The 25828-nt window shown below is 43.6% G+C and overlaps 2 protein-coding genes across 6 annotated transcripts in view; one reads left to right on the forward strand and one right to left on the reverse strand.

Annotated features, from left to right (window-relative positions):
- DCP2 (decapping mRNA 2) overlaps positions 1-8269 on the reverse strand; it is a 113343-nt gene extending 105074 nt beyond the window's left edge. For all 4 annotated transcript variants that reach the window (XM_078066941.1, XM_036087356.2, XM_078066939.1 and 1 more), the window contains exons 1-2: positions 8132-8269; positions 530-710 (exon numbers count right to left, since the gene is read on the reverse strand). The gene's annotated coding sequence lies outside the window, so the exon portion shown is untranslated. The remainder of the gene's footprint in view (positions 1-529; positions 711-8131) is intronic.
- An 89-nt stretch (positions 8270-8358) lies between these two features.
- REEP5 (receptor accessory protein 5) overlaps positions 8359-25828 on the forward strand; it is a 35891-nt gene continuing 18421 nt past the window's right edge. The window contains exons 1-2 of one of the 2 annotated variants that reach the window (XM_036087360.2): positions 8359-8568; positions 9242-9335. In XM_036087360.2, the coding sequence (XP_035943253.1) occupies positions 8451-8568; positions 9242-9335 (212 nt within the window). In that variant the 5' untranslated portion in view covers positions 8359-8450. The remainder of the gene's footprint in view (positions 8569-9241; positions 9336-25828) is intronic. The other variant, XM_036087359.2, reaches the window with a different exon arrangement.

Genomic DNA, 25828 nt, shown 5'->3' on the forward strand with positions numbered 1-25828 from the left:
TGATATAATAGAAATGTTAACAGCGAAGGGACGCCTGGGTAGCTCAGGCAGTTAAATGTCTGCCTTCAGCTCATGTCATGATTCCAGAGTCCTGGGACGGAGCCCCGCATCGGGCTCTCTGCTCAGTGGGGAGCCTGCTTCTCCCTTTCCCTCTGCCTACTTGTGCTCTCTCTCTCTCTCTGTCAAATAAATAAATAAAATCTTAAAAAAAAAAAAGAAATGTTAACACTGTATAAAACATAGTGATAAAAATCTAGGTTGATTTGAATACATAACTTAAAAGAATTTTGCTCCTCGGCTAAAAAAACCTTAAAAATATCAAATTATGAATCATTTGAAGTACTCAAAAACATGACCCCAACTTCCAGTTAAGTAATAATTACTGCATTCATTTAGTAGGTAATTATACAAACTTATAATCAGCTAAAAAGTTCCAAATTCAGCTATTCTTGTAAGCAGTTATAATAGTTTGCTAGGGCTGCTGTAACAAAGTACCACAAAATGGTTGGCTTAAATAACAGAAACTTACTGTCTCACAGTTCTGGATGTCAGATGTGCAAGATCAAGGTGTCCACAGGGTTGCTTTCTTCTGAGGGCTGTGAGGGACGGATCTGTTCCAGCACTCTCTCCTTGGCATATAGACAACAGACTTCTCCCTGCGTGTCTCACATCTCTTCTTCTGTGTGTCTGTCTATGTGTCCAAATTCCTCCTTTTTTTTTGAGAGAGAGAGAGAGAACATGCAAGCAAGGGGGAAAGGGGCGGGGAGGGAGAGAGAGAGAGAAACTTTTTTAAAGATTTTATTTATTTGTCAGAGAGAAAGAGAAAGTATGAGCAGGAGGAGGGACAGAGGGAGAGGCAGGCTCCTGAGCGAGCAAGGAGCCTGATGCGGGCTCTGTCCCAGGACCCCGGGATCATGACCCAAGCCAAAGGCAGACGCTTGAAGACTGAGCCACTCAGGCGTCCCGAGAGAATCTTTTTAAAAATATTTTTTAAAGATTTATTTATTTGAGGTGGGGGAGGGGCAGAGGGTAAGGGAGAGAGAAACTCAAGCAGACTTTGCACTGAGCTAGGAGCCCAATGCAGGGCTCGATCCCATGACCCTGAGATCACGACCTGAGTCAAAACCAAGAGTCAGACACTTAATCAATTGCACCACCCAGGTGCCCCAAAAGAGAGAGAGAGAATCTTAAGCAGGCTCCACACCCAGCCTGATGCAGGGCTCAATCTCACAATCTTGAGATCATGACCTGAACCAAAATCGAGAGTCAGATGCTTAACTGACTGAGCCAGCAAGGATCTTCCTTTTTATAAGGACACCGGTCATATTGGATTAGAGCCCATATAATCACCTCATTTTAACTTGATTGCCTTTGTAAACACCTTTCTCCAAAAAGGTCACATTCTGAGGTATGGAGGGTTAGGATTCCAACATATCTTTTTTGGGGAAGACACAGTTCAACCCATATTGGCAGTATAAAAAAGGGGTAAGAATTTTAGCTCTGACATTTATTAATCATCAAAGTTTGCTATACCTGATTTTCTTCCCTTAAATGAGGATAAAACAGATAGTAACTGCCTCATGCTTCATGAGGATTAAATGAATTAGGACATGAAGCACTTAAGAGTACTGGGTAGTACAGGGGTGCCTGGGTGGCTCAGTCGTTAAGCGTCTGCCTTCGGCTCAGGTCATGATCCCAGGGTCCTGGGATCGAGCCCCGCATCAGGCTCCCTGCTGGGCGGGAAACCTGCTTCTCCCTCTCCCTCTGCCTGCTGCTCTGCCTACTTGTGCTCTCTCTCTGTCAAATAAATAAATAAAATCTTTAAAAAAAAAAACAACCAAAAAAAAGAGTACTGGGTAGTACAATGCACGTTACATATCCATTCATTCAAAAAATAGTTTCTGAACACCTATTAAGTGCCAGGCTCTATTCTAGGTGTTTGAGATATAGAAGTAAACAAAAGAGGCAAAAATATCTACGTTGGTGGAGCTTATAATGTAATGTTCTAATTTAAAAATTAGAATATACAGAGTTACAAGCCAATATCTCTGATGCAAAAAATCCTCAACAAAATATTAGCAAACTGAATACATTAAAAAAAAATCATTCACCATGATCAAGTGGGATTTATTACCAGGATGCAAGGATAGTTCCATATTCGCAAAACAACACAATTCATCATGTTAATGAGAAAAAATAAAAACCATATGATCCTTTCAATAGATGCAGGAAAAGCATTTGACAAAGTACAACAACCACTCATGATAAAAACCCTCAACAAACTAGGTTTAGAGGAAACATACCTCAACATAATAAAGGCCATATATGAAAAACCCACAGCGAACATCATCCTCAATGGTGAAAAACTGAGAGCTTTTCCACTAAGATCAGGAACAAGACAAGGATGTCCACTCTGACCACTTTTATTTATTTATTTATTTATTTTTATTTTTTTATTTATTTGAGACAGAGAGAGAACACAAGAGGGGGTAGGGTGAGAGGGAGAAGCAGACTCCCTGCCGAGCAGGGAGCCGGATGCAGGACTCGATCCCAGGACTCCGGGATCATGACCTGAGCCGAAGGCAGTCGCCCAACCAACTGAGCCACCCAGGCGCCCTGACCACTTTTATTCAACGCAGTACTAGAAGTTCTAGCCACAGCAATCAGGCAAGGAAAAGGAATAAAAGGCATCCAGATTAGTAATGAAGAAGTAAATTTTCACTGTTTGCAGATGACATGGCACTATATATATAGAAAACCCTAAAGATTCTACCAAAAAACTACTAGAACTGATAAATGAATTCAGTAAGGTCACAGGATACAAAATCAATGTACAGAAATCTGTTGCATTTCTTTTTTTTAAAATTTAATTAATTAACATATCATGTATTATTAGTTTCAGAGGTAGAGTTTAGTAATTCATCAGTTGCATATAATACCCAGTGCTGATTACATCACATGCCCTCCTTATTGCCCATCACCAGTTACCCCATACCCCCACCCATCTTCCCTCCAGCAACCCTCAGTTTGTTTCGATAGTTAAGAGTCTCTTATGGTTTGTCTCCTTCTCTGATTTTGTCTTGTTTTATTTTTCCTTTCCTTCCCCATGATCCTCTGTTTTGTTTCTTAAATTCCACACGAGTGAAATCATATAATTGTCTTCTCTGATTGACTTATTTTGCTTAGCATAATACACTTTAGCTCCATCCATGTCACTGCAAATGGCAAGATTTCATTTTTTTGATGGCTGAGTAATATTCCAATGTATATATACATACCACATCTTCTTTATCCATTCCTTTGTCAATGGCATCTGGGCTCTTTCCATATTTTGGCTATTATGGACATTACTACTATAAACATTGGGGTGCAAGTACCCTTTCGGATTACTAGGTTTGTATCCTTTGGGTAAATACCTAGTAGTGCAATTTCTGGGTCGTAGGGTAGCTCTATTTTTTAACTTTGTGAGCAACCTCCATACTGTTTTCTGGAGTGGCTGTACCAGCTTGCATTCCACCAGCAGCATATGAGGGTTTCCCTTTCTCCACATCCTTGCCAACATGTGTTGTTTCCTTCAATGTACAGAAATCTGTTGCATTTCTATACACTAATAATGAAGCAGTAGAAGAGAAATTAAGAAAAAAAAATCCATTGCTAATTGCACCAAAAATAATAATATACCTAGGAATAAACCTAACCAAGGAGGCCAAAGACCTGTACTCTGAAAACTATAAGATACTGATGAATGAAATTGAAGACGACACAAAGAAATGGAAAGACATTCCATGCTCATGGGTTGGAAGAACAAATATTGTTAAAATGCGCATACTACCCAAAGCAATCTACAGATTTAATGCAATCCCTATCAAAATACCAACTGCATTTTTCACAGAACTAGAACAAACAATTCTAAAATTTGTATGGAACCACAAAAGACCCCTAATAGACAAAGCAGTCTTAAAAAAGAAAAACAAAGTCAGAGATATCACAATTCCAGATTTTAAATTATACTACAAAGCTGTAGTAATCAAACACTATGGCACTGGCACAAAAATAGACACATAGATCAGTGGAACAGGATAGAAAGCCCAGAAACAAACCCATCATTATCTGGTCAATTAATCTTCAACAAAGGAGGCAAGAATATGCAACGGGAAAAACAGTCTCTTCAACAAATGGTGTTGGGAAAACTGGTCAGCTACATGCAAAAGAATGAACCTGGACCACTTTCTTACACCACACACAAAAATGAATTAAAAATGGATTAAAAACCTAAATGTGAGACCTGAAACCATAAAAATCCTAGAAGAGAGCACAGGCAGTAATTTCTCTGACATTGGCCATAGCAATATTTTTCTATTGTCTCCTGAGGGATGGGAAACAAAAGGAAGAATAAACTCTTAAGACTACATCAAAATAAAAAGCTTCTGCACAGCAAAGGAAACAATCAACAAAACTAAAAGACTGAATGGGAGAAGATATTTGCAAATGACCTATCCAATAAAGGGCTAGTATCCAAAATATACAAAGAACTTATACAGCCCAACACCAAAGAAAACAAATAATCCAATTTAAAAATGGGCAGAAGACATGAACAGACATTTCTCCAAAGAAGACATACAGATGGCCAACAGACACATGAAAAGATGCTCAACATCACTCATCATCAGGGAAATGCTAATCAAAACCACAATGGGATACCACCTCACACCTGTCAGAGAATGGCTAAAATCAAAAACACAAGAAACAAGAAGTGTTGGCAAGGATGGGGAAAAAAAAGGAACCCTCTTGCACTGTTAGTGGGAATGCAAACTGGTGTAGCCACTGTGGAAAACAGTATGGAGATTCCTCAAAAAATTAAAAATGGAATTACTGTGGGGCGCGTGGGTGGCTCAGTTGGTTGAGTGGCTGGCTCTTGATTTCCTCTCAGATCATGATCTCAGGGATCGAGCCCCGTGTCTGGCTTCATGCTCAGCAGGGAGTCTGCTTAAGGATTCTCTCTCCCTCTGCCCCTACCCCTGCTCACTCTCTCTCTCAAATAAATAAAAAAATCTTAAAAAAAAAAAAAAAGAATTACCATATGATCCAGTAATCACATTACTGGGCATTTACCCCAAAACCCCACAAAAGCACTAATTCAACATCCCTGTGTTTACTGCAGCATTATTTACAATAACTAAATTATAGAAGTGGCCCAAGTGTCCACTGATAGGTAAATGGATAAATCAGAGGTTTTATACACACACACACACACACTGGAATATTATTCAGCCATAAAAATGACTGAAATCTTGCTGTGGGGCATCTGGATTGGGTGGGGGCCCGCAGCACAGGTGGTGAAAGAACTCACCCACGGCAGAACAAAGGAGACAGAAGTTTACTGAATACACGGCAAGGGAGCTGTGGGCAAGACAGCGAAGGAGAGACTGCCATGAGGCGGTGGTAAGGGGCTAGAGTTATAGAGGAGAGTAAGGGAATATGGGAAACTATGGAATTTTACCATTTTTGGTAATCTTAGGCACTGTGCCTGGTTAGGGGCTATGGCTTAATAAGCCTGTTTGCATCAGGTCAGCGGTCACTGTGGGCCCTTCTGCCTTGCTCAAGTTTCCACTGCTCAGGCCTGTTGCCTAAAAGTGGCCTCTATGCTTGCCATTTGCAACTACATGAATGGATCTAGAGAGCGTAATGCTAAGCAAAGTCCACCAGTCAGAGAAAGACATACCGCATGATTTCACTCATATGTGGAATTTAAGAAACAAAACAAATGAACAAAGGAAAAAAACAGACTCTTAACTATAAAGAACAAACTGATGGTTACCAGAGGGGAGGTGAGTGGGGGATGGGTGAAACAGGTGATGGGGATTAAAGAGGGCACTTACCTTTTTTTTAAATATTTATTTATTTATTTGAGAGAAAGAATGAGAGAGACAGAGACCACAAGCGGGGTGGGGGATGGGGTGGGAGGAGGGAAAGAGGAAGAGGGAGAAGCAGACTCCCAGATGAGCATGGAGCCCGATGGGGGTTGATCCCAGGGCCCAGAGATCATGACCTAAACTGCAGGAAGACGCTTAACTGACTAAGCCACCAAGAGTGCACTTACCTTGATGAGCACTGAGTAATGTATAGAACTGTTGAATTGTACACTGAAACTAATATAACACTGTACTTTAACGTTACTGGAATTAAAATAAATGAATAAAACAACATCATTTAAAAATATATATTTTTTTAAAAGTAGGACATATAGAATGTCAGACATAATAAGTTATATGGAGGGGCGCCTGGGTGGCTCAGTCGTTAAGCGTCTGCCTTCGGCTCAGGTCATGATCCCAGGGTGCTGGGATCGAGCCCCGCATGGGGCTCCCTGCTCCGCGGGAAGCCTGCTTCTCCCTCTCACACTCCCCTTACTTGTGTTCCCTCTCTCGCTGTCTCTCTCTGTCAAATAAATAAATAAAATCTTTAAAAAATAAATAAATAAAAATAATAAGTTAAATGGAGAATAATAAAGCCAGACAGGGGCCAGAGAGCATTGGGGGTTACAATTCAGGATCAGAGAAGGCCCCACTGAGGTGCCATTTGAGCAAAGACCTACAAAGTGAGAGGAGACAGTTAAGTAGTTCCCTGGAGCTCTTGAGATACAGGAGGGTTCCCCCATATCAGTACTATTGACATGGGGGGCTGGATAATCTTGTGGGAGGGCTGTCCTGTACACTGTAGGATGTTTAGCAGCATCCCCGGCCACTATCTGCTAGATGCTAGCAGCATCCACTTCTCCAGTTGTGACCATCAGTTTGACAACCAAAGATGTCTCCAGACATTGCCACACGTCCTGTATGGGGCAAAATCACTCCTAGTTGAAACCCATGGAGATAGAAGGAGACCGAAAGGCCAGAGGCAAGAATGCATTCAGCTTGTTTGAGGCACAGCAAGGAGGCAGGTAGTAGGTGAAATTAGAAGAGAGAGGGATAAACCACATCACCTATGACAGATGGGAAGCTACTGGACAGTGCAGAGCAAACAGTTGGGAGCAAAAGGATTTTGCGCTGAACACAATTTGACCCATCTTTAAAAAGATCCAATTGGCTGACACATTGAGAATTGACTGTAGGTGTAAAGACAGAAATGGACAGCTCAGTTGGGAGACTATCACAATAATCCCAATAATTTTTTATTTGGTTTAATTTGTTCACTGATGTGGCTGGATGGCGGTGGGAGTGCTGAGAGAATTGAGCTAAGAATCTCTAGGGAAGAAAAGAGGAAGGAGAATTAACATAAAAGGGAAAAGCTAGGAGTGGGCAAGTTATTTTTTTATTTTTTGCGGAAGTGGAAGGCAGTGCTGCAGTTAACGTGAAAGAGCAGAGGGGTTCTGTGGGACAAAGAGGAAACGCTGGGGGCCAGTTTGTGTGCCCGGCCGGTGAAGGCCATACTGAGGAACGGGAGCTCTAGTCTGTAAGGAACCGGGAGCTTTGAAGCTTAAGCAAGGAGGAAAACTCTACCCCGCTGTGTAGATCATAGGAGTCACAAAGATAATTTCAAAAGGAGTTTCCTGAAACAATATGGTGAGAGATAACCAGAGCCAGGGTTTAGGTAGAGGAAGAGCATGAGCGTGACGTTCTGAAGGCAGTCACGCGAGGCCCTGCCCTAATTGTTGGATTACCTTCTTCAGGGTAATTTTGCTTTTAGGCAAGGGCAAACGACTGTCTCCGCGGGGGCAAGGGGTGGGGGAGTGGGGGTGGAAACGTTTCCAGGGTATCAGATATCAATCAAATTCAACTCCACCACAAAAAGGTTTAGGTAGTGCAGCACTTTCTCGGAAAGGGTGTCCCCCAGAGGAGGGTCTCTTAAGTCTCTTCAAGGGTCTTTCCAAAAAGACTATTGAGAAAAACTATGCTGGGTTCCGGCAACGAGGGAAAAAGCAGGTCTCCGACAGAGTTCTTTAAGGGTGGTCGTACATTTCAATTGTTAGATTTAACTGCCGCGGCAGGGTTAGCACTGCAGGATAGCCACGTTCAAACCAGTCCCACTATGCTGCGGGTGGGAGCAATAGGGGCGCCTGCCTCCCCCTTTCCACCTGCTTTTGCACTAGTGCGATTTGCGCAAGGCGCTCACAGGAGTCATCGCTCATCTTTACCTTCCGTGGAAAAAGGCTGCCCCGCCGGGAGCCGCTGCAGCTCCGGACCCTCTCCACTGCCAGGGAGGCACACGTCCGGCCGCGGCCGGGGCGGGGGCCCGGGCCAGGAGTGGCGCCGGCCGCGGAGCGCGCGGCGCGGGCGCGGGGGGCGGGGCGGGGCGCGGCCGGGAGGGGGGCCGCGCCGGGAGGGGGACGCGTCAACAAGCGCGGGTCCCGCCCGCCTCCCGCCCCGCCCGCCTCCCGCCCCCGCCCCAGTCCCTCGGCTCTGCGGCCACCCGGCAGTAAGAGCAGCCCGGGCGGCGGCGCGAAGGTCCTCGCCATGTCTGCGGCCATGAGACAGAGGTTCGACCGGTTTCTGCAGGAGAAGAACTGCATGACCGACCTTTTGGCCAAGCTCGAGGGCAGGACCGGCGTGAACCGGAGATACATCGCAATCGGTGGGTGCGCGGTCGCCGCCCGTGGCCGAGCCCCGGGAGCAGCTGCTGCACCAGCTGCTGGGGAAGCGAGCGGGAAGGGGATTCGGAGGAGATGGTGTTGGTGACAGATGGGGGCGAGCGGCATCGTCGGCACCGATCTGGCCGTCCCGGCAGGCCAGGGGCCGGAGACCCCGCCGGGGCGCCTGGGCTCGGGGGTGGGGGGAGCGCTGGCCGGTGTCCGGGGCGCGGGGAGGGCCGGCGCTGACGTGTCTGTCCCCGAGTCCCAGTGGCCGTGCGCAGGCTTGGCGCAGAGTGGAGGGGGCCTCCTGCGGGAGTGCGCGCGGCCACGGTCCTACCAGCCTGTCGATGGAGCTCAGCACGAAGAAGGGTGTCCCCCCGGACGGGAGGGGCCGCGGGCGGGGGAGTCGGGGCCTCTCCAGATCCTCTGTGGAGCGGGGTTCCCTAGGCGGGTGAGCTGCACGGCGGGGGACCCCTGCGGGAGGGAGGGCGCGAAGGTAGGGGCTGCCGGGTATCCCCAGACAGACTGCAAAGCCGCGTAAAGGCCCGGGCCCAGCCTTAGGGCGGTTTGTTTTTCTCGATCGCCTGCACTAGGCCAAGCCTTGCGGTAGGGCGGGGGCTGTCCGGAGTCGCGCGTCTTGTGCCACCGGCCCCACTTCTCTCCTCGTGTCTTCAGGTGTCATCGGGCTGTTGGCTTTGTACCTGGTGTTCGGTTATGGAGCCTCGCTCCTCTGCAACTTGATAGGATTTGGCTACCCAGCCTACGTCTCGTAAGTGGCTCCCCCCTGCAACCCTCCCTTCCTCCCCTTCCTTCCCCATCCCCCATCCAGGGCTGCCCTAGTTATTACACATCCTCATTTTCCTGGGAGAGCGGTCAGTGCACCAGAGGGTAGAAAGTGCTTAAGGTTACACATTTTAGAGCCCTAATTTGATGCCTGATCTCCTGATGACTAGCCGAAATGCTTATTTCATCGGATTATGCTGGCGGGGCGGGTACCTTGTAATGCATTCACGGATGGAAAGTGCTACAACAAAGTCGTCCTGCCTTTACTGCTGGGGAAATCTCAGCTGGGTACAGAGAGCTGATCCCTTCTCCTTAATAATTATTTTAATGTGTATTTCACTTTATACTTAGTAAAACCCCATCAAATGAGACTTCCCTAATTCAGAATTACTGTTAATTCAGACACTGTGGAGAATTTTGCCTTCTTGATTTTGAAAAGACTAGCCACTTACTACAGTCAAATGGAAAACATTGACCCTAGTATAAAAACAAAAACAACCTTTTTTTTTAAGATTTTATTTATTTATTTGAGAGAGAGAGACAGAGATAGCAACAGAGAGCAGGAGTGGGGAGGAGAGGGAGAAGCAGGCTCCCCACAGGGAGCCCAAAGGACGTGGGGCTCCATCCCAGGACCCCGAGATCATGACCTTAGCCCAAGACAGACGCTTAACCGACTGAGCTACCCAGGTGCCCCCAAAAAACAACCTTAGAAGATGCATCCCTAATATAGCTCCCTGGTTATATAAATGACTCATTTATATAATTAAACTTAAAAATGAATCTTAGCAGAGTAGGATCTGAATTTATTACTATTTGAGGTTTTTACTCTACAGTACTTATTTTGAAAATATTCTACAATTTCGTGTTTTCATTCATTCAAATCAGAATTCTTCACCACAAATGAATTGTTTTAGTCTGTAGCTCTACCCAAGAAAGCTGGTGGGTTTTATTTTCATTGAATTGGTCTCTGCAGCTTTTCTCACCCATAGAGATAAAGGAAGAAAAACTTTTCGGCTGGGAGGCTAACACACAGATAACACATTTATTACATCTTGTGTCTATTACAGGACAAGCTAGAATTTAGTATCTGACTAGAAAGGAGGAAACATGTTTTAGAAGTTAGTTCTGATTTGAACAATTAAATTGAAGTTACATACGTAGTTACTGTATTCGTCTGGTGCAGACACTTAGAAGCACTCCACAAAGTCTGGCTACGTTAGGATACTACTTGCTTATGAATTTGGAGCTCCTGTCTGCATGTTGAGAAAAACATTTACCTTCTTCCAGCATTACCTGCTAAAGTACCATCCAGGTTTCATGTGTATACCACAGAAGGGCAGACTAGGAAAACTGTTTGGCTTTCAGATCACTGAAAAAGGTACAAGAATAGCAGTTTTCCATAAAATGTAATCGACTGATAATACGGTATATATGAAAAGTTTGTAGGCAACACTGATTCAAAATGACTTGCACGACATGTCTGTGCTATCAGACAAAATAACATAAAAGTACATTACTTCTGGTTGTGTAGTCTACTTGCAAGAGTTCCTTTAATAAGAGTTTGGGGGGAAAAAAGTTGGAAGCATTATTCCAGTTTGTGCTTTAGAGGTTATTGATCCCATTTTGAACAAATCCTGGGTGGCACTTTAGTAACTGCCTAGCTGCTTGAATTATTTTGAGCCAGAAAGAAATATGGATTTTTGGAAATACTGAACAGCATAAAACCCTTTTCCACGTCAGTACCGTTTGGCACATAATCCCATGCAAAACATAACCTTCTCTGTTGGTGTGATGAGGTCATTGGTGTGGGCTTTCCTAAAGTAAAAGTCTGTTTCTGGGATCTACATAGATTCAGGTGAGGGTGGAAGCAGATGTGACTACACACAGAACTCTAGTATGTTTCTCCTTGACCTGAAGTGGATTAATTCTAGCAGGAATCTCTTTTTTAGTCCTATTTTAAAGCAAGTCAATTTCGGGTTTTTTGGTGTGTGTGTGTGTGTGTGTGTGTGTGTTTTAAATCATGTGTTTGTAGTCATTCTTTCATTCCCTGCGTAGTCAACTGAATAGTATTGGCCCTTTTTACTTCCAAGAAGCTAAATGCTCTTGTCTATTGCTCGGAATTCTGTGAAATGATAGAGACGTTCATATTTCTAAGTGGGTCAGGCACGTGGGTTTTACATGTTTTAAAATTATTCTGTTCACCAAGTATATATACTTTCTTTTCTATTTGAATATTCTGAGGCAAAGTGACATTTGTAGTATACTATACTAGGAGCAGGAAAAGTGCTAAAAATCTAATAAAGGGAATTTAATGATTTCAGCAAAAATTCAGGAAATAATGAGTCATCTCTAGAGTGGTATTTATTCATAGGATGCTTCCTTTTGGTAGACCCAACTCTTTCACCTTTAAATTAAAGATAACATTCTATGACCATAAGGGAATTAAGTGAAGGTTGCTCTCTGTGGATATTTGGACTTTTCCCTAAAACAATGGTTCTCAGCCTTGGATGCCCATCAGAGTTATTGGAAGGAACTTTGAAAAATCCTAATGCGTGGGCCCTACCTCCAGAGATTCTGGGGAATTGGTCTGGGGTGCAGCCTGGGCTCAGAGGTTTAAGGCTCCTTGATCTTTTACAGTCTGTAAAGGATTCTAATGTCCGCCCATGTTTTGAACCCCCGATGTAGAGCGGCAGCAGTAACCGGTGCTTGTTACACTTAATGGGCTGAAAGGGAGGGGAACATGGCCTGCTGACCCTGGGACCCGACCTGACCTCTGCTTTGTCAAGGTGACATGGGATTGTGTGCACGGTATAAAGCATACAGACCCCCAGTGAGTAACATCACTGAGGCATCAGTGTTAAACATTCGTCTAATCAAGTTTGTTCATTGCTTAACCAGTGTCATTGTGTGACTGGCAGAAAATCGTTGAAAATGGTGTTATTGGTGGCACCAGAATCCGTTACTTAAAATGTGATCTGTGATCCGCTTCCCTTTACTTGTTCTCTTGCCTCTTATAATTCTCCCTGTGCCCCCCAGCCAGAGTTCTCCTAAAAAATACGAGTTCATCTATTTAGCAAGAATCAAATCCAGCCGCACTGCAGGCACGATGGCAGCACTTCAGCTGCACTGTGGACTAAGGTGGACACGCTCTCCATTCTCTTCAGTGAACCGTCTCCCGAATAGTAGCGTAGTGGCCGGAGTGTGGTTAGGGAGCCCTGTGAGGAAAATGGACAGGGAGCTGGGGTAGGGAAAAACAGGAAGGACGCCCTCTGCATATTTATCTGAGGTACTGTTTGAGTTAAGGCTTGGGGAATGAGGAGGTGCCAGGCCAGCCAAGAGCAGAGCCGGGCGGAGGAGCCGCGGGTGCCCAGAGCCGCTGCGCTGGAAGCTCTGCGCCTGGACAGAGGTGAGGGAGACCGCGGAAGGTGCGGGTGCCATGACGCAGGGCTCGCGGCCGGGGGATCAGTGTGCATTTATGCCAGGTGGTTGAAGGGAGTTTGCAGCTTTTCTGATTGTCTTGGATGGGTTTTAAATAGGGGGTGACATGATACGATTTACATTTTAAGGTCATTGTGGCTGCCGTGATCTCTGGAAGGAAGTGGCCACCCTGCCCAACTGTTGCCAGTCTCGGCCTTTCTCACCGTCCGCTCTGGCTCCTGCTGGTTCCTCTCCTGTCCCTCCGTCGTGGGGAGGCCCACACCACGTAATGGTCAGCACGGGGCTTAGAGGCCGCAGGGCACAGAAGGCAAATTTGGAGAAGCTCCCATGGCTTCCTTGCTTGTCTTATGACTCAGCCCCCGGGAAAACTGTGGGTGGGACCCCGGCGTACCTGGCTTCGGGTCAGGTTGTGGCGTGTTGGAATCCAGATGGCTGGGGGCCTGGCCAGCGCTCGTGGAGGGGCAGTTAGGGCCTGAGGAGGCCCCCTCTTCCTACTGGTTACTCTTATTTTCGGGTACATCATTTCCCTTCGGGAGCAGGGCCTTCAATCTTCTACCTCTCCATTTCCAGACTTTTTGGCCACCCTGTACGGGCAGTCTGAGGTCTAACTCCAGCCTTCTCATTGTCAAGAGCTGTTGACAGAATTGCTGTCATCTCTTGACTTCTTCGCTCTGTTCCTGGGAAGAGAAGGCAGGCCACTGCATCGTGTGAGCCTCTGTTATTAAAGTAGATCTACCCCCATGCCGCCGCATTTTTTTGCTGAGGTATAATTCACCCACAACCTTTGTGAAGTGTACAGTTCAGTGTTTGGTATATTCATAAAGTTGTACATCCATCACCACTATCTAATTCCAACACATTTCCATCACCCCCCAAAAGAAACGACCCATTAGCAGCCACTCCCTCTTTGTCCTATGCCCCAGTCTCCAGAAACCACTTACTACTTTCTGTCTCTGTGGATTGGCCTATTCTGGACAGTTCATATCTTTGGAATCCTAACATGGGGCCTTTTTTTTTTTTTTTCCTGGTGCAGCCCTACTTCCAGGGGCATTGCACAAATAAGAGTCTTTCCGAGAGACGCCCCTGGAGCGCGTGCTCTGTGTGCCCTCATATGCAGAGGCTGTTGCCAGAGACCTAAGGCAGCCCCCACCAGGGTTCTCGAATGGGTGCCAGTCTTGTCCCTGCTTCTTTGGTCAAATGGAAGTATGAAAGCAAGTCTAATGACTTTATTTTCTATTTTTATTTTTGCCCTGCAGAGAAAGGTAAGGAGGAGAGTTTGCTTTTTATCCTACTCAGTGACTTTTTAAAAAGTCTACAAAAACGTCTATTGATTTTTCTTTTTATTTCATATTTTTCACAAAGATGAGGCTACCACCTTCCTGGGACTACCAGAGTTGGGCCGTAGGGATCAAGCATGTAATCTAATTCCTTTAGTTTTCAAATGACCCAGGCACAGAGAGGTAGAGTGTGTTTCCCAAGGTCACCCAGAAGCCAAACGTGGTCTGGAACCTCAGTTACTACACAGGAATGTGAAAGCACAGTTAGGCGTATTTTAGTACCAAGCTCAAAAAGATTAAATAGGAGTCCAGCATTTTGGTGACTACATTCAGTCTAATGTTTGGCAGCACTTTTGCAATCTCATGCCCACTTCAGTGATGTGTCATTTTATCTTCTGTGTCCTCACCAGCCCATTTTAAGCTGTGCCACCGGGACAGAGAAGGTTATTGCTTTTAGCAGTTTGCACAGCTGAATACCTGCGTAGCACTTCATTTAATAGGCACTTATATACCCCGTTAAGTACTTGCTTTACAAATACAGCTCATGTAATCCTCATGGCACCCCGCTGATATAAGTACTGTGATTGTTCCATTTTACAGATGAGGAAACAGAGGAAGAAATAACTTTTTTTTAAAAGATTTTTATTTATTTATTGAGAGAGATAGTGATAGAGAGCGAGCATGAGAGGGGGGGAGAGTCAGAGGGAGAAGCAGACTCCCCGCTGAGCAGGGAGCCTGATGCGGGACTCGATCCCGGGACTCCAGGATCATGACCTGAGCTAAAGGCAGTTGCTTAAACAACTGAGCCACCCAGGCGCCCAGGAAGAAATAACTTGATCAGGTTCTCACAACTAGTAGATGGTAAAATGTATTTAAACCCAGGGAGCCTGCCTGCCTCAGTTGGCAGAGCATAAGACTCTTAATCTTGGGGGTTGTGAGTTCAAGCCCCAGATTGGGCATAGAGCTTATTTTTAAAATAAATAAATAGGGACACCTGGGTGGCTCTGTCGGTTAAGCGTCTGCCTTCAGCGCAGGTCCTGATCCCAGGGTCCTGGGACCAAGCCCCATGTTGAGCCCCACGTCGGGCTCCCTGCTCAGTGGGGAGTCTGCTTCTCCCTCTCCCTCTTCCCCTCCCTCTTCTCCTCCGTCTGTGATCTCTCTCGCTCTCTCTCAAATAAATAAAAAACTAAAATAAATAAATAAATAAATAAGCCAACCAAACAACCAGGGACTCTGGTTCCAAAGTCTGTGTTTTTTTTCTGTTACACTACGTTCCGTGTGGTCTTGGGCTATCTCAGATACACGCCATACCCCAGGCAGAGATGAAAAGTGAACTGTTGATGTGAACTTCTTTTCTCGATTTGACACTGTCAATACATTGTCTTCATGCAGTGTATTTTTCCTCTCAAGTAGGGTACTGCCCTCCCAAATCCTACATCTGCACACACATAGGCATTCGCAGTGTTCTGTGAGCATGAGTTAGAATGTATTACTAACAGGTTCTTTCGCTTGTTACAGAGCATTGATTTACAAGAGCAGTAGCATAACCAGCTATTTGCAGAGACTTGCTCTGTTTTCCCAGGGCAAGCCCATCTGAGGAGGACGCCCGGAATTGGATTCCTGAGGGAATGTGGCCTTGCCTTTAGTTCTGTATCAGGAGGCAAAGAATCTCAAGGAGAAGATGTTTGGGGATCACCCCTGTGAGGTCAGATCGGAAAGGGGACAGTGAGGGGGGAAATTCGGAAGAGACGCTGTCAAAATAACTACAAGAACGTAATGCAATTAAGCCCACGTAAAAGCCCCAGCATTTTCTTCGTTAATGATTCATAGCAGACAAAGTGCGGGAGCATAGGTTACAAAGGACTGAAATCTCATTTAAGATCTACAGTGGCAGACTCCCAACCGGAGGTTTGGGACCCAGAGGAGACTTTGAGAAAGTGGCCCTGGTGTGACTGGCATTTGGGTGCCACTTTGTTTCAGAAAAGCAAGTCACCTGAAGCAAAGTCGGGCTTCCCTGATGGTGCTGGAGGATGTGTATTTGTGGTTCTCAGACTCATTCGTAAGGGGCGTGTTTGTTTTCGTGTGTGTGTGTGTGTGTGTGTGTGTGTTTCCAGAACGTGTAATTATGGGGTTTTTTGGTCCTTTTTTATTGATGAGAATTTGGGAGTAGATCTATTTTCTACTAAGCTGAGTATGTTCCTGTTACACTAGCTTTTCCCTCGGCAGCCGGGAGCTCTGTGCTGGGGTGCTCAGGACTGGGGCAGTGCAGCCCACACGGACTTCGCTGGGGGGTGTGCAGCACATGCAACGTTCTGGCCGACTCTGCACTTGGACCAGGAACTGGCATCCTGTAAATTTTGCCTCGAACATCCTGAAATCTTAGACATTTAAACATTTTACTTTTGTCGGCTTTTTATCGGTTGCGTTTTCACTTAGGATTACTGCTAATAGTGCTAAACTATTTTAAGATGGAATTGTGGAGAAAACTAGAAAAAGGGATAAAAATGTCCTTATAACAGCATGTCACTATTTTTGTAGGTAATCACAGCCAGCATTTTGGTTAGTTTCTTCCCCCCACTCCCCCTTGCCTGTGCCATAGAGAAAAGAAAGTCTTAAGGAGCAAGTAAGATGAATGATTTAAACGACTTATTCATGATCTACTTTCTGGGCTCTAAAGGAGTTGTGGGGAGAGAGCCCATTCCTAATACTCTGTTCTAGAATGTTCCGTATGGATTTTAATGATTTTTTTTTTTTTTTCCTGTTCATGAGGGCCCTGGAGATGTAGTTTATTTGTCCTTTTGCCTTCATCCACCCCATCTGGGACTTCTCTTTTTCAGGACTGACTTTAAATGAGTATTCCTCATTTCTTACAGTATTTCCAACAACTAGAAATACATATGGAGCATTTTAAGGTAATTTGTGGCTGTTGACAACATTACCAATGAGTTAATATAGAAGCTGAGAAACAGTTTCAAAAATTGTTCATGAAATGGCTTTTTTGTAGCAATTGAAGTAGAAGTGGAGGCTGTAGAAACCTCTTCTGACTTTACTCTGTCACTCGCACACTCTCTGGTTCCTGGGAGTAGAGCTTATCAGCGCCTCTCAGTCACATGGCCACTATATATATCCTGCAGCTTCTGGTAGTTAGACCAGGTGATCTGGTGAAGGAGTCACTTACACGTCTGAGGTAACTCGAGGCTGCTACCTGCCTGTCTTGATGTGGCTTTCTTTTGCCTGGGAAACGTCAGTTTAGATGGTTCTTGTCCAGGCTGTGAAGGTACTTGAGCTTAAGTTAAACTTTATGATATTATATTTACAGAACCATCAATTTTATCAACAAAGGTTGTTCCAGTAGGATTCGCATCTGCTGTTTTATTGCTTTTTTTTTTTTTAAAGATTTTATTTATTTATTTGAGAGAGAGAGAATGCGAGAGAGAGAGAGCACATGAGAGGGGTTAGGGTCAGAGGGAGAAGCAGACTCCCCGCCGAGCAGGGAGCCCGATGCGGGACTCGATCCAGGGACTCCAGGATCATGACCTGAGCCGAAGGCAGTCGCTTAACCAACTGAGCCACAGGCGCCCGCTGTTTTATTGCTTTAGGCATACATTTTTTTTAAACTATCAAATAGTTTAAGGCATTCAGTTTTGAGTTATAAAATGTTAGAGGTGCCTGGGTGGCTCAGTCGGTCAAGCATGTGACTCTTGATCTCAGCTCAGGTCTTAATCTCGGGATCGTGGGTTCAGGCCCCATGTTGGGCTCCACACTGGGTGTGGAGCCTCTTAAAAAAAAAAGTTATCTAGTTTAGGTCCTAGAGATCAAGCTGCTGGGGTGAGAGCTGCCTTTTACGGATTTGGAAACTAAGGCCACAAACAAGTTACTGGACCAGGGTCATGGGTTTGTGGGGGGCAAAGCCAGGCGTAGGTGTAGGGACGCCTGAATTCTCTGGCCTGCACACTTCAACATTCCTCATGTTTTATATTTGTGAATGAATTTTTCATTTTGCATTAAAAAACAAAACGGTGGACAGTTGGTTAAAAAAAGATCATTATAATTAAACATCAAAATGTTTGGCTACTGAATGATGGTTTTTGTTTTAATATTAGGTCCCATTAGAGATGTTTTATATTTTATAGATTCATCTTAAAGTGTATTTGCCTGTGAATTTAGCTTATTTATGTATTTCACTAAGTTGGTCATTTTATATACGGGAACACCATATTAAAGAGTAAAGGAGCATTTTTTTTTTTTTTACACTGTTCTTGTAGAGTCACCTTAGAAGATACTTTCTATGTATTTAGGAGGCATATCTAGCTAGCTGTCTCATATCTTTTTCTTTCTTTTCCTTTCTTTCTTTCTTTCTTTTTTGAATAGGAGAGAAGGGTTGGGCACGATATAAATGGTAAATAAGCAAATTGCTTTTATTGTATGGGCAGGATCCTCTCTCTTGCTTTGAGAGCACAACTGCTCTGCCGTGAAAAACAAGTGGAACTTTGCGTCCCCATAGCTTCTTACCTTCCTTTTTTCCATGAAGAAGAAAAATCTTTTCTTTATCAGCATGGAAACAAACTAGTGTTTATGTCTTAAAATATGTCATTCTTTTTCCTTCTAATTTGATGCACTGTATGAGTCAAATAAGATTCACAGTGACATTCTTCTAAACCAATAAAGGTTTAAGAAAGTATAGGTAATAAAGAATAGGAAAACCATTTTGAGCTCTCAGGAATTCCTATATCACACTCTCTGATAAATACAGCAGAAGTAGTCCTGTGCACAGTGGGTGCTGTGGATGGTCACGCTACGTATCTGCTATATCAAAAAAAGGATTATAGACATTATGGTCTGTGTTCTTCATATTCAAGCTTCAAATAATCTATCCTGAAATTTGGAATATTTGCTATTAAATATGATTTACCACATTCAAAATAAAACAAAGCAAATTGATCCCAGGCAGATTTCTTTCTATTCTTTACCAGCAGCGTATCTCAAAGCTGTTTGTTTATTGTTATAGGGTTTTTTTATTAACTGCTTTTTTGGATTCACTGTCTGGTAATATAATAGACTCATTAAAATTAAAATTCTGTGGGTGGATACAACCAGTTTTAGTAGTAAAGCCAGTGCTTTGAAGAAATGTATTACTTAATTTTATGTTATTTGGCTAATTTGAATTGTAGCGACCAAGTTATACACAAACCATGAACAGTACAGGTGGTAGGTATCAGAATTTCTTTGCTGTGAGTGACCAGAAGCATATGTATATGGATCTGATAATTCCTAGCTCGTTAACCCTTGCGCAAATTGCTTAACTTTCATAAAACTCAATTTTCTTATAAGTAAAAGGGGTGGATAGTATATGTCAACCACTTAGCACAGAATCTAGCAATCAGTAAGTGCTTAATTAAGGGTGGTTACTTTTATTGACCTACAAAGAAGAAAACGAACTTAATCATAGTTATGATTAACTCTAGGTTATTGAGCTTTTAAATGATTAAGGGAAAACCTCCTTAGTATTTTCTTTCATTAATTCCCTCCACTTTTTTTGGTTCCCTGTCTTATTTTTTCTTACACCTGTATCAGCAGCTTAAGACATTATTATTCCAAGAGAATTAGAGGACAAGAAAATTTTGTTCTTCCAGGTCATAAAGATGTGGTGGTATAGCTAATGGTTTTCTTCTCTTATGGTATAGTGGTATACATGTTCCTAAGCACTGGGTATAATTTTAACAATTTGTAAATATTAAATCCCATTTTTCACTGTTTTGTTTCTATTAAGATTTCCAGTTTCCCACAACTCTGCCTCCACAACCCTCCTTCATAGGACCCTTCCCCAAGCACACATGTGCTCCTTAATTAGGAGTGGAACTATTTTTGATGTTGAGAATCACTGTTTTGTTCCCAGGGCTTACTTACAATGTCAGATGCCACATCAGGGCTCTGTATATGCTTGCGTCTGAATGCATCTGTCGCTGATTTGCTGTGGTGGATTACCACATGGGGCAGGGAATACCTTAGGTTCTCTGAGGAATGACTCAGTTTGGGAGGGAGAGAATACTAGAAGCCCAAGATCATCTCTGCGCAACCTTTGTTTTCTTTCCACGTGCTTAATGCTATCCTTTGGCCACCCTTCCTTCCTGCCCTTGCTCTTAGAAAATAGCAGTAAAGGTATAAACAACTAGATGGGCCACAAAGGGTGGAGGCAGCCGGTACCTGCCACAGGAGCCCAGTGGTCTGGCCAGTGGGTTCTGTGCATATCAATACCAATCCAATACTAAGGCAGAGAATTTGTCCACCTTCACACCATGGGCCTGAAAAATGTTCTCAGCAGTGTCCATGTTTGTTCCCATTGACCTGCAAATGGGATTTTGGGATTTCAACTCTTTACTCCCTGTAGCATTTGGGATTTGGAGAGTGAGGTATAATTAAAATCCATGGGTAATTCTCTTATCTCCTTTTAGCCTTATTAACAATGCCGTTAACCCTCTACCAGCTCTGCTTAGCCAGAAGGACTGGAGTGTTCTTATCACTTGCTTTTCCTTTTAGTCTTTTGCCTTCCTATAATAATAATAAATTATTATCATGTTACAAGTATTTATCTATTAAGGTAATATTTAACAAGAACTTCCTCGGTTCAGGTCATTGATTCTAAGTGCTTTACACGTATTAATTTAATCTTCATGACAACATGATAAGTTTTATCATTCCTGCTTGACAAATGAGGACACTAAGGCCCAGAATAACTTGCTCAAGGTCATGTGCCTAGTAAGTGGTAAAAGCAGATTACAAGGTACAAGCCAAGGATGGTGAAATGATGCAAAGTCAGATGAGCGTTGGGAAGGAAGGGGAAAGTCTAGCTATTCCATAGTAACTACGAATTTTTTATAGTTTGCTTTGTTTAAATAGAAAATTAGAATGAGTCCATTCCATGTGATGGCCTATTGGACTCTCTTTTCTCTTTCTGTGTTTATGTGTGTATTGAAGGCCTTTCAATGCTCTAAAACACAACAGCGTGTGTCCAGTCATTGTTAGAGAAGTTTGTTTGTAAGAAAACCACGAGCTGTTTCCTCAAGAGAGAAATGAAATGAGTGCCTGATGTTCACTTCCATGTTTAACAAAGCCCGAGAGAGAGAGAGCTAGTCTCATGGGAGGAAGCAGCTGTAGAAAGTCTGCTGTTCATTTTTTTTTCCCCACACGGAAATCTTTTTTCCTTCCTCTTGTTATAAAAAATAGTACAGGCTCATTACAGAGACCTAAAATGAAATTCTTCAATCCCAATGCCCAGGATTAACTTTACCCAATTTGAAATATATATTTCTGGACACCGTTCTTGGTCTGTAAACACATACAAATATATATCTGCCTCTCTTTTTTTCAAAACACAAAGTTAGTAATCTCCTTTTTACGTTCAACCCTATACCTTGGACATCTTTCTCTGTTAATATCCTTTTTAAAGGCTTCAGAATATTTCATTGTGTGGACACACCAACATGTATTTACATAGTTCATTACTGCCCTTAAAAAATGTGTAGACACATGCTTCTATAATATTTTATTTTCAGTTGAAATTCATTTTAATACCAATATTTCCTCTTTGAACTTCATATTTTGGTCTATAAAATATAGAATAGGAAGAGTTTGTAAGACAGCTTCCAACTCGACACTCGACAATTTCTAATTCTGCTCTGTGAATTTTTAGAACTGCGAGCCACTCCCATAGGTCGTATTGCCGGTCATCGTCAGCAGCCTAGCTGTGTCTGTGCTGCTCAGCCAGGCCTCATTTCCTTTTGCCACCTGCCCCAAGTAGGCCAGGCCCTGCCCCTGGAACATGGCAGGTGGCTGAGGAGAGAGAGAACAAAGAGTCCCCAGCACTGAGCCCAGGTGGCCAGGCATTGGATCAGTAGTGAGAATATGCCAGTTAAGGGTCTGCAGAGAGCGATCTAAGACCATGCTGTCCGACTTTTGTGACTGTGCCCCCCCCAGGAGTAGTTCTGAAACCAGCTTCAGTGTCTGTGGTTCAGCTAACATACCCCACTGCGGGCAAGGGAAAAGAGAGAGAGAATGTGTAAGACAGTGGCCCACGCCTGTAGGGGGAGGGGGAGTGCTTGGAATAGTGGCCAGCTGCTTTTGGGATAGTTCCAGAGCTCCTCTAGGGTTTAGCTAGGGATTGAAAAGCCCTGGGGGAGGTTAGTGTTCTAGCCAAACAAATACAGGCCTTTTAGATTGGTTCTTGAAATTTTGGCAAAGAGTTTTGGTTAGGAGATGTTTTTATTTTGAATTCCTTTACAAATTTGAGAATGTTCAGGTGAACGTACTAGATCATCTCAGAGTGACTCATCCTAATTGTAGCAGAGACATTATACAATTTGCCTTCCCTGTCTAGCTTTTCTTCTCTCTTGGCCGCCCGGTCATTGCTGGAAAGGGGTAGCCTACCCTTTGGCTACAGCCGATTGGCTCCAAGTCCATCACTTGGATTTTCTTTCCTAGAAAGGACGGGGAGGTGGTGCTGAGACTGAACTGTGAGCTGGAGGTTCTGAAACTTGGCTCAGCCTTAGGATCACCTCCCCAACTTTCTTCAAGTCTATACCTGTGCCCTACCTGCCAGAGCCTGAACACTAGGTATGAAAAGGACCCAGGCATGTATATGTTTAATTAGTTCTCTAGGTGGAGGTGGATCATCATCTAAGTTTGAGAAACAGTGGACTAGGGCACCAGCTTGGTACACTGTTGTGTTCACTTCTAATTGCCCTCCCTGCCCTTCCCACCTCTGCCTGCCTTCCGCCCGAGTAAGCAGGATGGAGGGTGGAAGGGTTCTCCAAGGATCTGGACCTTGAGACTGACGTTTCCTCCTATTTGTCTTCTCTGACCCACTCTACCCTTTCTGAGCCTTGGTTTTCTTCAGCATAAGACTAGGTCATTGTGGTCCCTTCCAAAAGGAAGACCACGAACTCTTTTTTGTATTTATATTAATGCAATAAATATTTATTAAATGCCTACTTGGTACCAGACATTTTGCTAAGTGTTATACAGCCTGGTGGTGAGTTGTTCTAACTAGGAAAACAGCCTGGAATAGTGTGAAATAGGCACAGGCTTTGTCGGAGTTAATTTTGGGTGTAAATCCAATCTCTGCTATTTGTTCCTTTTCTTTTTTCTTTCTTCTTCCTTTCCCTTTCCCTTCCTTTTTTCTTTCTTAAGCTCTCCACCCAGCATGGGGCTTGAACTCATGACCCTGAGATCAAGAGTTGCTTGCTCTCCCACTGAGCCAGCCAGACACCCCCAATCTCTGCTACTTGTAGCTACAAGCCCTGCACATGTTATTTTTCTTCCCTGAGCCTCAGTCTTTCCCTCAAAAATGAAAGTAACGATACCTATTTCACAGGGCTATTATGAAGTTAAATAATTATTAGGTAAAATTTAACCAAGGATGTGAAAAACCTGTACTCTGAAAACTATGAGGCACTGATGAAAGAAACTGAAGAGGACACAAATGGAAAGATGTACCACACTCATGGATTGGAAGAACTAATATATTGTTCAAATGTCCATACTGCTGAAAGCAATCTACAGATTCAGTATAATCTCTATTAAAATACCAATAGCACTTTTCACAGGACTAGAACAAATAATCCTAACATTTATATGGAATCACAAAAGACCCTGAATTAGCAAAAGCAGTCTCGAGAAAGAACAAAGCTGCAGGTAGCACCATCCCAGATTTCAGATCTGTTACAAAGCTGTAGTAAAACAGTGTGGTACTGGTGAGAAACAGACACATAGATCAATGGAACGGAATAGAAAGCCTAGAAATAAACTCATGCTTATATGGTCAATTCATCTACAACAAAGGAGGCAAGAATATGAAGTGGGGAAAAGACAGTCTGGTCAATAAATGATGTTGGGGAAAAAAATTATTAGGTTCCTACCTCTCCCAGTCTTTAGCTGTGCCATGTTGACCAAAATGGAAATGACCTAAAGGCACGGAGCACTGCTTAAGATTTCTTGAGTCCCTGTGTTGCCTGAGAAGTTGCTACATCCTCATTCTGATATACTGAGTTGAAATGTGGTTTAGTATATGTATGAGGTAGGAGAGTGTATTGCTGAGTAATCACCTGTGTCCACTCACTTGGACAAGGAAGTATATAAGTAAATAGCATTCAGGAAATGGCAGTTGTGTTGTTGTTGTTTTTTTTAAAAGACTTTATTTATTTATTTGAGAGAGAGAGACAGAGCACTAACAGAGCAGCAGAGGGAGAGGGAGAAGCAGATTCCCCGCTGAGCAGGGAGCCCGATGCGGGGCTCAATCCCAGGACCCTGGGATCATGACCTGAGCTGAAGGCAGACACTTAACCAACTGAGCCACCCAGGTGTCACCAGGAAATGGCAATTTTAAGCTCTTCTCTCCCCATAACTAGACTGGGGCACTTCATCTTTTTGAGTCTCAGGTTCTACTTGTTGTGACTAATTGATGATGTTATGACATGTAGACATTTTTAGAAACGAACCTTGGCTATTTTAAATTAAAACAATAATTAAATTCTTCAGTCATATGAGAAATTCTATTAAAAATCTCTTCAGCTTAAGGGCGCCTGGGTGGCTCAGTCAGTTAAGCATCTACCTTCTGCTCAGGTCATGATCTCATGGTCCTGGGGTCAAGCCCCAATCCACTGATAGATCGATAGATAGGGCTCCCTGCTCAGCAGGGAGCCTGCTTCTCCCTCTCCCTCTGCCCCTCCCACTCATGCGTGCTCTCTCTTTCTCCCTCTCTCTGTCTCAAATAAATAAAATCTTTTTAAAAAAATCTCTTTAGCTTAATAAGACTTTGTGGTCCTGTCTTCTTTGATGTGCCTTGGTTTTCTACTAAGTCATGGTCAACCTGTGTGTTCAGTTTTGAGCTCTTTTTTCCTACTTTTCAGTGTTAATACATAGTGTTCCAAGTATTAACACAGAAGCTTTTGAATCCATAGTGTTCATAAGTTAGAGGACTAACCATTTTTTTTTTATTCCTTGAAGCACTGAACTTGAACTGTTTGGGTGGCTTTTCTGGTTTTGAATCTGTAGATCTTGACTAACCTCTTAAAAATAATGACACAGAATGGAATTGAAAATATCAGAATGTTTCCATGGAATGTGTATTTCAGTTTATGTTTATGTGTGGGCATGTTTGTTGACTGAATCATGTTTGTTTATTTAGTGTTGAATTGCTTTTGTTCCTCAAACTGAGACCAGAAGTGAATTATAACTCTGCATCCCCTCTGCTCAGGAGTGATGTATAAGAAACAAATCTTTATCAAAATGATAACTTAAAAGATCCACTTAAATTGGGAGGAAAATGACCTTACCTGTAAAGGGGATACCGTTGTTAGTTCTTGGGCTCATGTGCTTGCCTGCACTTTTCCTTTGGTCCTCCATTACATTTGCCAGCTTTTATCTGAGGAAAAGCTAAAACACAGACAGACATAGTCCACATGTTACAAGCCATTATTTTACAGGCAGCTCTCTTAAATTCATTTTGTGACTCTTTTGTGTAAACTGAAACACTTTTGCCTACTCTTGACTTTCAGAGTAGCGTTCGCTTCATCACTTCTCCCTGTCTCTCCCTCACGCCATCAGCGCTCATCTCAGTCAGCTGTAGCTTTCCCCCTTTAGTTGTTTCCTTAAAACGGTCATGCACACAAACAAATATAATACCCACAGCTGCTTCTCCCAGTTCAGAGGCTTTCTTAGTGAATGACTCAGCATGATTCAGCAGCCCTAACGGTCTCTTTCGGGAACC

The sequence above is a fragment of the Halichoerus grypus genome, chromosome 2 (genome assembly GCF_964656455.1).
Source record: "Halichoerus grypus chromosome 2, mHalGry1.hap1.1, whole genome shotgun sequence".
Taxonomy (NCBI): domain Eukaryota; kingdom Metazoa; phylum Chordata; class Mammalia; order Carnivora; family Phocidae; genus Halichoerus; species Halichoerus grypus.